Below are 16,972 nucleotides of genomic sequence, written 5' to 3' on the forward strand. Positions count from 1 at the left end.
TTTTGGATAATGGTAAACTTGTGTCACTATCCTAGGTACCATAGCAAATGCCCAGGGATCAGTCCTTGATGGCTCTGGCTGGACTCTATTCTCATCCTTTAACTCATCACTGTAGCCAGTCATCAGTCCTAATTTATAAGAAGTGGGTTCCATTCTCAAATCATAAGTAATGAAACATGGAGGAAAAGAAACTGGACTGGACTATCCCTAAAAGGAAGAAGAACAGAGGGTGAGCAAGGGGAATAAAAGAAAAAAGAAAAAGAAAAAAGTCCTCTGACCAGAAAATGTTTGTAATGTTCTTTGGAGATCAAAAAAAAAAAAAAAAAATGTCTCCTACACATAGATGAACAGAGGGTATTGGCCTAAAAAGAGCCCCGTGGCCAAAGGGATCTGGCCTATTTTAACAAGGATTTGAGAGTTAACAGATACCATGGAGAGCACCCAGTTCAATCTCATCATTTTACAAAGGGGAAAACTAAAATTCAGAAAGGAAAACAAATGCCAAGGACTTACAGGTAGTTTATGGCAGAGACAACCCACTACCTATCTTCTGACTTTGTGTTGTGTGTGTGTGTGTGTGTGTGTGTGTGTGTTTGCTTGCTTTTTGTACAAGGACATTTTTCTTTGGTTTGTAACAACAACAACAGAAAGTATAGCCTTGTTTCTGGTTTTCTCTTCATTCTCAAATCTGTATAATGTAGTTTTGCTGCATTCCAACAGAAAACCTCAGCAAGGGTTTAGCTAATCATCATAAGTTCACTCACTCCTTATAGGGACAGAGACATTATCCTTCCTTTATATAAGAACTAGGGCCACCTGTTGCTTTAATAGCTCAAGTTTGGTCTCAGCCTGCAGGAGGGGACACCTTTGAAAATCAGCTTCCTAACTGCACTGCATCCTGATTTAGCTAACCAAATCTCCAGCCAGAAAAAGAAAGGCATCTGTATCATTGGGAAGACTTCTACCTGCCTCCTCTACTTCTTCCTCCTACTATCACCTCTTTCCTGCTGTTTCCTGCCCGCAAAAACCTGTCACCAGCCCAGAAGTATCTCTGGAAATGGGTAGGAGGGAGCCTTGCACCTGTCAGTGCCAGAGAAGAACGTGCGCTCTGCAGAGTTCTTAGTTGTTATATCTTGGGCGATGAAAGGGAGGAAAGCAGTGAGTCCGAGGTTTCTGCCACAGATTTGCCGGAGACCGCAGTTAGTCCATCCGTCTCAGGCTCCAGTAACCCCTGAAGATCAAGGGTGCACTTACATTCCTAGCGTTTCTTGCCGTGTTTTACTAAGAGCTAGTTCAGTGCCTCACCCCAAGAAGTCTCAGGGTAAAGGTTAAGTCGTCAATCAGGTTCCCGTCTGTTTTTTCTTGAGAAAAACTGGCATAGACTGAGCAGTAGTAGAAAGTGGGATCTCCTTGCTCCCCTTCATCACTGCATTCTCCACCTAGCGACTTCCTCGCATTCTCCTAGATCTGACAGCTGGGGCTCCCAACCTCAGGGTTGGGAGCAGTTGGTTCCAGGCATCCCCGCGCCCTCTCGGGGTTGATGACACCCGTGCCTAGAAGGTGCGTGTGGGTGCAGGCGGGCGAGCTGGAGGCTTCTACCGGGAGCTGGGAGAAGGAGTTCAGCTCTCGCCTAAGACCTGTAATCCTAGATTCCCTGGGGACCGCGAAACTCCCCAGTCCGAGGCACTCCCTGCTTAGCCGCCCACCCATTCCCCCCCTCCTTACCTCAGCACGCAGCCCCTCCCTGCGTGATGATGCAAACCAGTGGGGAGGGCGGGCGCTTGGAAGGGTGGGGAGAGTCGGAGAGCTAGCGAGGGAGGGAGGGAGTGGGAGGAGGAGGAGAGGGAGCCGAACGACCATTTAAAGCGATAGCAATCCTTGCCCTCTCCCCAGTGCTGGTTTGTTGGAGAGAGCGAGAGGCAAGCCGGGGAGCGCGAGCGCGGCGCGCCGGCCGGCGAATCCAGGAGCGCACGGAGCCCCAATCTGGCAGGCGCCGCGGGACCCCGTAGCCTCTCTGGCCGCCCCTTCCCGGGCGCCCCCACCCTCCGTGCCTGCAAGAGCCTCTGGGCTTCCCCGGAGGACCTCCCCCCAAGGGGCCCGGACCCAGGCAAGCCCGCCACCATCCCCTCCAGCGCCGCCGCCGCCACCACCGCAGTAGCCGGAGCAGCATGGTCCAGCTGGGGAAGCTGCTCCGCGTCCTGACTTTGATGAAGTTCCCCTGCTGCGTACTGGAGGTGCTCCTGTGCGCGCTGGCGGCGGCGGCGCGCGGCCAGGAGATGTACGCCCCGCATTCTATCCGGATCGAGGGGGACGTCACCCTCGGGGGGCTGTTCCCGGTGCATGCCAAGGGTCCTAGCGGAGTGCCCTGCGGCGACATCAAGAGGGAGAACGGGATCCACAGGCTGGAAGCGATGCTTTACGCCCTGGACCAGATCAACAGCGATCCCAACCTGCTGCCCAACGTGACGCTGGGCGCGCGGATCCTGGACACTTGTTCCAGGGACACTTACGCGCTCGAACAGTCGCTCACTTTCGTCCAGGCGCTCATCCAGAAGGACACCTCCGACGTGCGCTGCACCAACGGCGAGCCTCCGGTTTTCGTCAAGCCGGAGAAAGTAGTTGGAGTGATTGGGGCTTCGGGGAGTTCGGTCTCCATCATGGTAGCCAACATCCTGAGGCTCTTCCAGGTAGGGAGGCGCTCCCTCCGGGGCACAGCGCGCTTTAGCTCCCCGCGCACTTAATTCCAAAAGCTGGCTTGGACTCCAGGGGTGCGGGGTCAGGTCAGCCTTCGCTCATTTCCACCCTGGAGATCCTGCGAATCCCTCCCACCCCACCCGAGGAGGTACCTTCCCTGCTTGGTTCATTTCCCTTCCATCTCTCCCCTGTCCGCGCTCCACTCCATCCGGCTTGACATCCTGGATTTATGGCCCCATTTACAAGAAGCAATCTGCGAAAAACAAGGCGATGATTTAAATGGGTTTGCATTAGAGTGAAATATGGTCCAAAACAGGCTTGTAAAAGTGCAGGGCTCCTGTGAGAGCCGGTTAGGCTCATGGAATATGAAAGATGAGAAGACGCCTCGAAACTGGGCATTTCTCAACTCCCCAGCTTCTTCCCAGCCCCAAGCCGCCCAGCAAGCCGCAGCTCCCTTGGAAATTTTCGAGAAGAGTTTGGGGGGGGGCACATCTTAAACCGAGGGCTAGGTCTTCACCTACATGTGGATGTTAATTGCCCATGTCTCTCAGGTTGGATCTACCGACCTGTAGCCTGTCTCCGTGAGGGCATGGGGCGGAAGGCACGGGGACGCTCTCCAAATGGGGAGATGCCACCCGCAGACGCGACCCCCGGGTGATTTGCTCTGGGCAGTTGTTTGCACCGTCTAAATTGCGTTTGCATTCCGGCCACTGGCAGGAGCTGGGCGATCAGCTTTCTACTCCAGCCACTTCAGATCCCAGAGATGAGCTCATGCTAACTGCGAAACAAAATCGCTTTCGCTGCCTCCACCCTCCGCCCATCATTTCCCACGACCTCCCTAACACAGACCCTCAGCCCCTTTCCTCGGCTCCGCGGACGATTCCCGGAGCCAGGAGAGAAGGCTCCTGAGGGAGGCACTAGGGTGCGCTGAGTAAAGCCGGCGGTCCTCCTGCTCTGGGCGCCAGAGGGCAATGCCGAAAATGGGAGGAAGGCGGATCCGGGGCAGCTGAGCGGTGGGTTCTACTGCAGTGCTCTCTCTCCGCCTGCTCCTGCATTTTGTGCCCCGTGGCTCCTGTGCTGCATTGGGTATAAATGGATGGATTTCAGATTTTAAGAAATTGAGTTTCAGGATCTGTGTGATTGTGGGTTCCCTTATTTCTCCGGTGTATCTCTTTATCTTTCTTCCTTCCTTGTTTTTCTCCTTTTCGCTCCTTCTCTTTCAATTTCTTTCTTTTTCTCTCCCTCTCCCCCCACCCCAAGTGTTTTGTTCATCTCTGTCTTGAGATGATCCTTTCCTAATACACAGCCCTCTCCCTTCCTGATAGTGTCCAAACCCAATTAATCCCTTCTCCAGATGTTCTGGCTAACCCTGGTGCCCTTATGCTCCCTATATCTAAAGAATTGGGTCCCTTCCAAATGCTTTCCCTAGGGTACTGGGTTCCTGAGGGGATTCCTTGAGAGATTCAAGCTGTCACCACATCAGCTCCTAGGAGTGTGAAGTTTGTGTGTGCACCAGGAGAGGTGCCTGCCCAAGGCTGCAGCCTGGTGTGGCCCCTCTGATCTTCTGAGCATCCCTAGCACTTCTTGTGTGTTCTGTTCTGGGAATCCCTAGGAATCCCTATTTGCAAACTCAGAAATGCTTTGGGGACACCCTTAATTCTGAGATGGTGCTTTTGGGAAGAGGCGAGGCTATTGTAAGCAAAACCCAGAAGCCTTTCCTTCTTGCCTGAGCTTTTAAAGCTAGACAACTTAAGAGGGCAGTGCAGCAGGATAGAGTGAGGTCAGAGATCACCTGAGAAACACTGGGGTGACTCACAGCCCTGTGAGCCTTGAGCCCTGGGGGTTGAAGGCACATTTGGTGTCTCACATTTTTAAATTATTTTGGTGCCTGTTTCTCTCTTCCCTCAGAGCACAGGCAGTGCTGCAGATGGGCCTGTCTGTCGAAAAAGAGTGAAATGTTAAAGTCAAGAGAGGGATTGCAGACTAGGCTGAGGGACTGTGTTTGCTGAAAAAGATTCCAGGGGGAGCTGATTCTTCCTCTGGTGTGTGAACTTGAGGCTCTTGTGAGGAAAAGAAATGGTTTGCCTTATGCTTAGTTCCCCCATTCGTTCCCTGGGCTGGGAAGGAAAGGAAGCGAATGCCAATGTTAACAGTGTGGGTTGGGACTAAAACCATTCAGAGAAAACACTGTCATTTTCCTCTAATTTGCAAATTGCAGCTATTCATGTTGGATTGAACAGCTGAGGGGAAAAGAGCCCCCAGTTTTCACCTGCATTTATGGAGAAGAGGCTGGTAGTAGGAGGAATGCTACCAACTTGTAGCTTGTGCTGTGAGCTGGGTATAACTGTTGGTGTGGGCAACATGCTTAACCATTGCCCGTGTTGGAATATATACTTATATATTCCAACAGTCTCTTCCAGTAGCCTTTTTTGCACGTGATCATAGGAGCTCCTGGCATGCAAGTTTAATCCCCAGTTTCCCAGCCTCTATAAGCCTGCAAAATGAATAGCGAGAATAGTGGTACACAGACCCATTGTTCAAAGGCACAATCAATTTAGAGAGAGGAAAAGAATGGTAGGTGAATCTTTGCTGGGAATGCAGGGTTCAGCTCAATTAAGATTGTCCTATATTTAAAACAAACAAACAAACAAACAAAACAGAAAACCTTCCTCTAAATAATTGAATTCTTAGCTCTCCAGATATTTGAGTTTTCTTTTCCTGAGCCCTGTAGCTTGCTGTGGGGACCATACCAAGCCTATCATTTGAGATAAAAATTTATGGTGAGATAAGCTTCTGGGCTGGGGGAAGGAATACTTAGTGACTTATATGGGGGAGTGCTACACATTGCGGGTGGGGATTGAGGACAGGAAAGAGTAATGAAATAGTAATAAATGTAGCAAGTGCTGTTGCTGCCAGCAAAAACTAGAATGTAGTTCTTTCCTGAGAATGAGGACCTGGGCAAGAATGAATCCTCAGATGTAAATAGTGTCTATGACTTTGAATTTTCATTTGTCTACTGGTATAGCAGACTGAAGATATGAGTTAAGCAAATCCTCTCTCTCTCTCTCTCTCTTCTATGCACACTGAATTGATTAGTAAGTGACATGTCAGAGGACAGGAATGATGTTTGCTGGGTCTTTCAAATCTAGGAATTTGAGGCTAATGAAATTAATGTGTGGCCAGGGCTCTGCCAACTAGAATTAAGTCACTGCAACCACACTGCAGTGCATTTTCAGCCTCAAAGAAGCATCAGGGAGGAATTTCTGGAGATTTGTTTCTGAGCCTGTACAAAATAATACCTTCCTAATGCTAAGAAAGATTAAATGTAAATTAATTTTGACTATGAGTAACATATTTAAAAAATAATCAGAGAGTGGGGATGACTTAAAGTGAAGAACTTATATAATATGGTGTCCAAAGGATAAATCTCCCGACCACTCTTTTGTGGGCTAAGTAAGATATATTATAGTGGAAAGTAATGGGCATGTTTTTATTCAAGGCTTCTCTGTTGTTGACTTGAGAGCAAACACTCTGAGCGTATAAATTACTCTCACTACATCCTGACTCTGAATGAACAATATTTCATGGCCAATGACATGGTCTAAGCTATGGACTTGGAGTTGGATGGTGTCTATTTCAGTTGCTTTGTCCCTTCAGAAGTAACTAAATGGAAAAAGTGGCCAACTTGACTCTGGTTTGGGGCATATTGCAAACCTAAACCTGTGGAACTTATATCATAAATGAAATACATTTGTAAATACATTTGTAAATTTCTAAATGTTCATTGAAGCTTGAATATAATCTCCAACTTCGGGAACATTTATATATATATATAGATATATATATCTATATATATATATAATTTTTTTTCTCTAGTTTTCTTCCTCCTTTCTTTTGCTCCCTCTCTTCTCTCTTTCTGTCTTATGTAATTGGATAGAACTGGGTACCTAGGTTAGTGTGGTATTACTATAGTGGGGACTTTTTTTTTTTTTTAATAACTCTAACCTAACTCTTCACAAAATTTCATAAATACAGGTGTCAGTGCCATTTGGAATAGGCTCTATAACAATCTCTGCCTCCACATTTACTGTGTTTCAGGAAATTTACCTAACAGATGGTGAGTAGGCAATTTTTAAAGGGACATTTTTGAAAAAAAGCAGAGAGGGAAGGAATAGAGACAGGCACATCCTATATTTGAAGATACCTCTACATGTGTATTTTATGTATATGTGCCCATAACATTAAGATGTCTTTGGGGATTTTTCTCTTCAAAAGTAATTGAAGTAATGGATGCCTTTGCTTCAATTTCATAAACACTGAAATCATAAATGTTCTGTTTCCTATGTCTATAGATTGTGTCATGGACTTCAAAGATCACAGCTGGATTACACAAAGTACGCTCCAATCTCAGTCCTGCCATGAATTAACTCTCTTACCCTAAATAAGTCATAATCTTTCTAGGCCTCAATTACTTCATGTGATTTTTTTTTTCTTTAAAAACAAATGTGGTTTCTAAGTTTTTTAATCTCTTTGGGTCATAGCTTGCTTGAAGAAAACCTGCTTTTAATCCAAACACTATGACATTGAATTTCCAGCTCCCACTTTGAACTGGAGTGAGTTTGGGAAAACTTTTAAAGAATATTTTCACACGGATATCTTAGTTAATATCAGTCTAGCTGATTTCCCATATTTAAACCTTATCCCTTGTTTTGCCAATGTGCTCCTTCGTCATGTATATCAAGGCTGGTACTGAGGAAAATGACTTCCTGGGTCAGCTTACTGCATGGTCATAATACACCAGGTAGGGAGCAAGAACTGTGGGCTTTATAGTAGCAGATATAACTTTTATTATCCAGTGTTCTCTTCCCTTTCATCTTGCAAAAACCCCAGAGTTTCTTTTGCAATGATGCCAGATAGTGACTTCTTGCCTCCTCCCTGGCCCCAGGGATGAGTCCCCTGGCAGAACTCAGGCAAAGCAGGTAATGAGTTCAGGTATAGACTTTTGACTTTAGCTAGACCTATCAAAATCCTTCCCAGGACTTTTCTGCCAGAGGAAAATGGGAAAATTGGCTCTTCTCTCCGGAATTTCTAAGCTAGGGTGATACGACTCTGGGACTCCCAATAGCTTTCTGTAGAATAAAGTCACAAGACTTTCTGTAGAATAAAGTCACAGGGAAGTAAGCAGGGTTGAGTGACGGAGAGAAAGCCAGAGCCCTGAAGATATTCTGAAACTCTCAAATCTAGCTGCATCCCTGAATTTCCAGCACTTGTTCTTAAAATAAATAAATTAATAAAAAAAATTCTTCTACTATTTTGAATTTGTTTTCAGGCCTGTGCAATTAAAAGCCTCCTAGCCAAAACACTTGATGTCTTATGTTAGTGTAAGGTTTGCTGACTGGCATTCATTAATTGAAAATTTATATATGATATTTTCTTTACTTTAAATATCCTCTAGTCCAGGTCTGGGATATTCACAACTCTGCATTCTTCCCCACTCTTCCCAATATTTGCTGTATTAACTTTAAGTATTTGTTATCACAACCTGATGCAGTTGAGAGATAAGGTGAACACCTCTGATGTAGAGTGCAGTATAGAGTCCTCCTATTTGGAAACTTTAGAACCCTACTTGGCTCCCTTCATTAAAACAAATCTTTTGTCGATGTTTCCAGGCAGAGAAGCATTTTTCATGGCATAATGGAGTATTAAGTACATTAAACTCCTGGGTTACTCTACAGGAAGCATCCAGCCTAACTACTTGTTTTTTGTAGGCAAAAAAGAAGAGTCACAAACACATTTTCCCAACATCTGTGTATATGATCACTGTTTAGAGGATAGTTATGCAACATATAGTCAGACTGATTAATTCATGGACCTTTTGTCAATTGGCACAACAAATATATGTTTTATGCACTTACTAAAGGCAAAACAAAATGTTTTTACAGGTAAATATCTGAGAAGAGCATTATGCCAGCCATTACTGTGACAGCATTTCCATGTTTGACAAGTAACCTCCTTTCAATTATCCTTACTACTAGATGTTTCTTGGATCAAGTTATTGGATTATTATGTCAAAATAAAATAATATGAAGTTACAATGATACAGGATACATATCTCATTTTCTAAGAACAGAAGTTCTTATTTCTTTTCAATAACAGTAGTGACCACAGTAATAACTTTATCTTTCCTATGAGCCATTATGCCATGCACTGTAAGTACTTCATCTCATTTAGTTCTTACAATAGTTCTGCAAAAGGCGTGTTATCATCCTATGTACAGCTGAAGTGATTCTCAGAGCCCCAAGTCACATTTTTGGTAAGTGGCAAAGTCTAGATTCACACAGTGGTTTGCCTGACAATACCCTGGTTGTTAACCACTATGCATGCTGCTCAGTTGTTGCACCTATGCAGAAATACTTAAAATAATCATAGATTCACCTAGTCTGAAATTGTGTTGGTTTGAGGACAACATCAGAGTTGCTGATTCCTTAACTACATCCGTTTGCAGAAAAAAAAAAAATTATTACAGTTCTGCAATGAGATTAATTCTATTGAGACTTGAGCACACAAATCCTCACCTCCAAGTGAAAGATGCTTGTTTTCCATTATTCAACAGATAGCCCTGTATGTAGGCTTTAAATACATAGTAGGCTTTTCTCCCAAACAAATGAGAAAAGATGTTTCTTCTTGTCCTGATTCAGTGCCCATCATTATGGATGATGATGGCTGTTCCTGAACTTTATTTCATTCACTCCACTCTTTCTACAGACCTCAAGTGGGAAAATCCATCATTCAGATATATGTGCAAAGTGATAGGACTGTATTAATACAATTGCTGAAAGTCAAGTTGATGGAGCACAGGAAATACATCCTAATAAATGCAACATTAATGTTTGTGTGGGCCATGGAGTGAGGGGTAGGAGAATTTTCAGTTTAATGGATTATTTTGCCTCTTGCTATAAAAGTGCTGCAGCTAAACAGTTTTATAATTGGTCATTTACAGAACTCTCCATCTCTGGGTGTTGTGCTCTCTCCATTCTGCGGCTGCCAGTTCTTTCTCTTGTCCTTGTTGGAAGATAGCAAGGAATCCACTTCAAAGGCTCAGCCTGCTTTTCTGCATTATTGTTTAGATGAAAATATTTCCATTTGTTAAAGCACTACTTAAACATTTTTATCATGTTTTAAACTTGACTATGTTCTGAATGTATTAGCACAGACAGAGATAATGTGAGATATTTTCCTGGAGAAAACATACTTTTATCAAAGGAATCATAGAATTTTCATGTAGGGGTTAAGAATAAAATTCTGGAGTTATATCTGAATTTAAATTCATACTCACCACTTATCACCAGACTCACCTTGATCAAACAAGTACCGTGCCGTTCACCAATTTTCTTATCTTTGAAATGGGAATGATACAAGTGTACTTGTCTGATAAAGTAATTATAAAGATTGCACAAAATATACATGGAAATATTTTAGCACTGAGTTTAGCATGTAATGAGTGTTTAATACATTTAAAAGCTTTTATCTATTATTATTACGCTATTATTAAATATCACTATTTCTTAAATGTCACTATTGTTAAATTTACTGTAAAATTACCATAATAATCCATGTTGGATTTCACTCTTCTGTTTCTTTGTTTAAACGGAAAATATTAGGGTCACCTGGGTGGCTCAGGAGTTAAGCATCTGACTCCTGATTTCAGCTGGGGTCATAATCTCAGGGTCCTTAGATCTCTGGGTAGTAGGATTGAGACTCCTGTCAGGCTCTCTAATCCGCATGGCATCTGCTTGTCTCTCTCCCTCCCTCTTGGCCCCTCCCCACCAGGCACTTGAGCTCCAGTCCTAGTGTTCTAAAATAAATAAATACAATCTTTTTTTAAAAATGGAAAATATTACACAGATTGAGAGAGAGAACACAGTTTAGTGATAGTATTCAGTGGAATTAGAATTTCTATGGCACTGATTCAGGTGAATCAGGAATGCCATGGGCTTAGATACCAGACAGGTTCAGAGCAGTGGGCTTCGAGGTTAGCCAGCCCCAAGTTTGAAGTCCACTGTGACCCATTTCTAGTGCAGAACCGTGAAGAACTTATTTAAACTTTTTGAGCTTTACTACTAGTTTTATAGATATCTTTTTCCTCCGGGAATATTTATTAAGCCTCCCCCTTCAGCACTGTTCTACATGGTTGGATATATCAGTGACTAAAATAGACAAGAGCTCCCCCACCCCACATTCTGTCCTTCCTCCTCTCTCCTCTTCCCTTCCTCCTATCTCTATTCTTCTGTGTCTCAGTTTACATTCTCACATGGAAACAGATGGATGTTATAAATAAGTCCTAGAGTATGTTAGAAGTTGATGAGCCCTTTGGGACAAGGGAAAGAATGTGAAGCACACTGAAGAGTGTTGGTTTGGGAGTGCTGAGGAGTGTACAGGTGGGTTCTATTTTTAACTATGGTAGTCAGGATGAATTTTATAAGGTGGCATTTGAGCAAAGACTTGAAGCATGGGAATTGTCAGAATGGATTAGGGGAAGACTACTCCCTGCGAGCAGGAATAACCAGTGTCAGAACTCCAAAGCAGAAATATGCCTGGCAGGTTTGAGGAATATCAGGGATGCCACTACAGTTGAGTAAGTCAGGAAGAGAAAGGGGCAGCAGGAGGGCTTCAGGTCAGAGATATGAGGGGGCAGATGAGGTAAGTCATTGGAAACCATCACATGCATTTTGTCTTACCTTAAGTGTAGGCAGTGTGGTAGGATGTTAGTGGAGGTGGGGCATGATCTGTCTCTTGGTTTAAAAGAATTTCATCTGTGGTGTTGAGGATGAGGGAAAGAGAGGAATCAGGGATAATCCCAGGAGGTGATTACAGATGTCTCTGAGATGGTTGTTGGTGATTTGTGCAACAAGTGCTTCAAGAAGTAATACATTTGGAAGATTATGGCAGTATTTTCTGGTGAATCAAATGGGAGATGTGAAAGGAAGAAAGGGGACAAGGTGAATCCAAGATGGGGGGCCTGAGCAACTGGAAAGGTGGGATTACTATCACTTCAGATGGAGTGGAGCACAACTGAGGAATTAAGAAACAGATTTGGAGGTATAAGGTTTGAGAAATTTTTTGACATATAAACAGAGATGTTGAATGCACAGTTGGAAATACAAGTCTGCAGTTATGAAGAAAGGTCTGGACTAGAGATACATTTTAATAAAATAGTCATGTTAAGAATAATTACATGGAAGTGCTATTTTAATAAATGAGGGACGCCTGGATGGCTCAGTCGCTTAAGCTGCTGCCTTCAGCTCAGGTCATGATCCCAGGGTCCTGGGATCGAGTCCCACATCAGGGTCCTTGCTCAGCAGGGAGACTGCTTCTCGGCCTCTGCCTGCCTGTGCATGCGCACTCTCTCTCTCTCTCTCTCACACACACACTAATAAATAAATAAATAAAATTTTTAAAAAAAGAATAAATGAGATAATATAGGGGGGTGGCTCATTCGGGTAACCATCTGCCTATGGCTCAGGTCATGAACCCAGGATCCTGGGATCTAGCCACATAGGGCTCCCTGCTCCACAGGGAATCTGCTTCTTCCTCTCCTCTGCCTGCCACTCCCCTACTTGTGCTTTCTCACTCTCTTTGTTAAATAAATAAATAAAAATCTTTAAAAAATAAAAATAAAGAGATAATACAGTTAACACTGTGTGTTCTCAAAAAATTTAATAGCTCCTAGTGAAAGACAATTACATGAAATGAAAACAAATCCTATAGTTTGTTTTTGCCATAAAACTGAACAAAATGATATCACAATTATTTTAACAGTATTTGTGACAATTATTTTAAGTCAAAACACCATACCACAAACATTATAGTAACATTTCAATCTCCTACCTTTCATTGTGGTAATGTAGCAATAACTATATTTTGTAAGGTTAGTATCTAATAGAGTATCTATTTTATTAAAAATAATTTTGAACTATCTAGTTCAGTGCAATATATATATATGTTTATGTGCATATATATATATGTAAAATTTAAAACTCAGTTGAGAATTTGCATCATTGATAATACATTTGGCCCTTGAACAATGTGGGGTTAAAGGCACTTACCCCACACCATTGAAAATCCACATATAGCTTTCATATCCCCCAAAACTTTACTAATAATTGTCTTCCACTGCCCTGAAGACTTACTGATAACATAGGCATTTGATTAATACATATTTTGTATGTTATGTGTATAATGTACTGTACTCTTCCAATAAACTAGAGAAAATAAAATATAATTAAGAAAATCATAAGAAAGAGAAAAGACATTTACAGTACTGTACTGTGTTTATCGACAAACTCCATGTAAAAGTGGACCCACATTGTTCAAACACATGTTGTTCAAGGGTCAGTTGTACATGAGAATTTATGCAATGACCTAGGTATTCAAGGAAAAATAATGGGGTTTTCTTATAATATTCCATTATGGCACCTACTTTGAACAATTTCACAAGGCATTTCATATCTTCCATTCACTTTTCAATTGAAAACATGGTGGGAGGGATTTTTATCTTACTGATTGCAAGCTCTCTTTAGGCTTTTGCAAATCCTTTAATATCCTTTGTAGCTTAACCAAAATTCTGTTTCTTATTCACTTGACTATCAGATACTGGTCTAAGCATGTCCTTTTACTAAAAAAATGCATGGCCATGTTGTCTCTGCACATCTATAATTGTATTTTAACACTGTCATTATGTAAGCTATATTTTAATTGTAATTATAACAAATTTTATATCAACACACATCCATTTCTAGTGTTCAGGGGGAGAACAGCATGTAGTAAATTTTATCAAAATATAGCATCTGAAGAACAGAACAGAGGGTAATTGTGTAATTCTGTATTCCTATAATTAAGTTCAGTGGAGTTGCCATAATAGAATTAAGATGAAAAAAAAAAAACAAATCAAAATGCTGAGGCACCATGGCTTCCTGTCATAACACACCCTTTTAACATCAGATAACATATAGTTAGCATCTTTCTGTACAGAAATGGAGGGACTAAGATGCTAGAGGGTGAATGACAGACATTAAAGGGTGAGATTATGGAAAGCAACATGGAAATGACATATTGGTTTTTGATTTGGTACGTGGGGAAGATCTACTAGCATGTATGTCTACTGGGACCACATTTTCTGGAATAGTTAAACCCGATGTCAAATATGCAGTCCTATCTTCTTGTAAATTGGGACATACACTCAAATCTTTGCTTCCTTTTCTTGAATACTGGTTGAGAAGATTATCTCAGAAACTGTATCTTATGAGTAAAGTACATTGTTTAGAAATGACTGACACTTTCTCAGCTGCCACACTCCAAGCTTGCTGGCTCTTTCTCTCGGACTCACTTAAGTTTGCAGTGCAGGGGTGGGTTATGGGAAAGATCACTGGAATTTTTTTTATCTTCAGAAGGCTGTATGGCATAATGGTTAAGATTGCAGGCACTGGATATGTTTCACATTCCTTCTTTCACTTGCTAACTGTATAAACTTGATCAGTTTACCTGATTACCTATACCTCAGTATTCCCATCTATAAAATGATGATAATATTCCATCCTCTTAGGACTGTTTTCAAGAATAAGTGAAGTTACCCATGCCAAGCACTTAACCCAATGCCTAGAGCACAGCGAGGTCTATTTATCATTGCCATTGTCATCATCATCATCATCACCACCACCAGGCCAGGTAATATCTCTCTTATGCATGCTTCTATTACCTCCTTCTCCCTACCATTTCTGTAATGTTTCTCTACAAGGGTAAGGTTGTGACAGAGCATTTATTTCCACTGGTATCTGACACCTGGTCATCAAAGTGACTGGAGTTGGAGACAGCATTCACTGCTGCTTGTTGAAACAATTCCTGATTTGAAAAGGGAAAAGCTGAGCGTTGAGGCCAATAATTTTCTCTTTTCTTCATCGGGGGGGGGGGGGCTGAAAATAATACCCAGGCCTCAAAAGGGAAATCAGCAAAGGGCAAAATGGTTACTTTCATACTTTAGTACTTAAGAACAAATCTGACAGACTGAATTTGAACTCTTTTCCATTATATACTGACCGTGAGATGTTAGGTGTTTTTGTAACTCTGGTGAGTTCAGAGCTGATACAAAGCTACTATGACCTGCTGCATAGTATTGTTATAGTAATTTAATAAAGCATTTAGCGCACTATTTGGCATATAGTAATCACTTAATACATTTTAACTTCCATAAGTACTATCACCACTAATACTGTTAAGTAGCTGAGCAAATCGGATATCCTTCTTTTTCTTAAATTGCACATAACCATTTGAATAATCAGCTTACATTTATTAAAAATTGTTATAAAGCCTCATGATGGCAGAAGTCCTTCAATTCTGCTCCTCATCAGAGCCCATCCTGGGGTGGGGGAGGTTGGATCAATACCACCACTACCACCATTACCATTCCCATTGGTGCCACTTAACTGACCATACTGAGCGCTTCCGGTGTGCCAGGCACCAAACTTGGCCCTGTTATATGCACCATATCATGTTCGCATATTCAGGTGGGAGACCTGATTACCATCATCCCCGATTTATAGATAAAAGACACTGAAGTGTTGAAAAAATAAGCATCTTGATGGATAGCAAGAGATGGAGCCAGGATATTTAAACCCCTATCTCTCTGACCTCAACAGCCCTTAAATATTATTACACCACATCCTCGTAAGAAAATCTGCTTCCAGCCACTTAGGTAAGAGAAAATTCTTCATCCCCATATTCCTGTATTCCCCATGCTACCCTAGCCTCAGTGTTAGTAGGGAGAGAAAGGGACCTCTTCAAAGACCGGTCAAAGGGAAATTGCTCCTTTTTGGCATTGCTGAATCAATTAACCAATATTTAATTTCCTTAAGAATCCCTACATATTTTTTTAAAGATTTTATTTATTTATTTGATCACAAGTAGGCAGAGAGGCAGGCAGAGAGAGAGGAGGAAGCAGGCTCCCCGCCAAGCAGAGAGCCAGACGTGGGGCTCGATCCCAAGACCCTGAGATCATGACCTGAGCCGAAGGCAGAGGCTTTAACCCACTGATCCACCCAGGTGCCCCAAGAATCCCTACATATTATTTTTAGCACTTACTTTGGCCGTCTAGGATTCTTACATTCTGTACATGGCTCATCCACTCTATTACATGTTAATTTATTTGAGGCCAAGTTTAGAGTCTTATCCTGAAACATAATTTTAGGCCTGCAGCATCTAACTCTGTTCTTTTCTTCTAATAGTACATCTGCAAATATTTGTTTGAGTTTTGTTGAATTGTCCTCATTAATTGTGCATTAAAAGTTATACGGAGATAGTCTTTTTATTAAAAAAACCTTCTAAATAGATTTTTAGCTGGTTATTTTTATAAGGATTATTGTGGAAGTTATAGATCTTCAGGTTTTTGTGTTGTTTTGTTTTTAGATTAAGTACTTCATATTATCTTATTTTAATGTATAATAATATAATCATATTGTCTCTATCAAATCTATAAATCTTCACTGGCTTGTAACTTAACTTGTTGGTTGTATGTTGTTGATTTTTCCATTTCCTGTGACATTATATGGTCCTGCGAGGTGTGGGGCTGGGTGGGAAGATACATCTTAGAGCTACAAATTGGTTTTCTACAGAACTAATATAAAGAATGCGAGTACCTTTCATATTTCTGCAGAGATCAAGAATTTTAAGCATCCTTTTCTCCTTAGTCTTAATGGAAAGGGAGTAGGCTGAATGGAGGGTCATTATGACCATTGGGACTACTGCGATGGCAGTCAGTCACTGAGGGTTTATTTTGTTTTCATCTCTCCTCTATTAGCTTATGTCTTGAGTGCTTACTAGGTGCAAGGCACTTAGCTAACCATTGTAAATGGGTTGTGTCATTTCATCCCCTGATAGTCATACAGTAAAAATATATATTATTATGTTCCCCCCATAATGTACACATGGAATAAAGCCTCAGAAATAGTTATTCGCTCATTAAAAATATGGTAGAAGTAGAACTTGGATTCACATCTGTTTGAGTCCCAAATCAGTGATTTTTACCATTACATTAAACTTACATAACTTTGTGAGTGTTGTCTAGATTCTTTCTAAAATTTTTTCAGCTCTAAATTTTTATAATTGTTTGATTGCAAGTTCAATAGGGGGTGAGGAGGAATAGGGAGGAATTCCAGCTTATGAATGGATTTTCCTTATGTTAAGTATGAGATCTGTTTTATGACACCAGTTTACTTATTCATTCAAC

At 41.9% G+C, this 16,972-nt stretch overlaps 1 protein-coding gene across 5 annotated transcripts in view; it reads left to right on the forward strand.

The window, feature by feature from the left end:
- The first annotated feature begins 1,853 nt into the window (after positions 1-1,853).
- GRM7 (glutamate metabotropic receptor 7) overlaps positions 1,854-16,972 on the forward strand; it is an 874,189-nt gene continuing 859,070 nt past the window's right edge. For all 5 annotated transcript variants that reach the window (XR_004383852.1, XM_032867455.1, XM_032867457.1 and 2 more), the window contains exon 1: positions 1,854-2,687. Coding sequence is in view for 4 of the 5 variants with exons in the window: in XM_032867455.1 (XP_032723346.1) it covers positions 2,169-2,687 (519 nt within the window). In the remaining variant the exon portion in view is untranslated. The remainder of the gene's footprint in view (positions 2,688-16,972) is intronic.

Source organism: Lontra canadensis, unplaced genomic scaffold (genome assembly GCF_010015895.1).
Source record: "Lontra canadensis isolate GAN:19392208 unplaced genomic scaffold, GSC_riverotter_1.0 scaffold34, whole genome shotgun sequence".
NCBI classification, from domain to species: Eukaryota; Metazoa; Chordata; class Mammalia; order Carnivora; family Mustelidae; genus Lontra; species Lontra canadensis.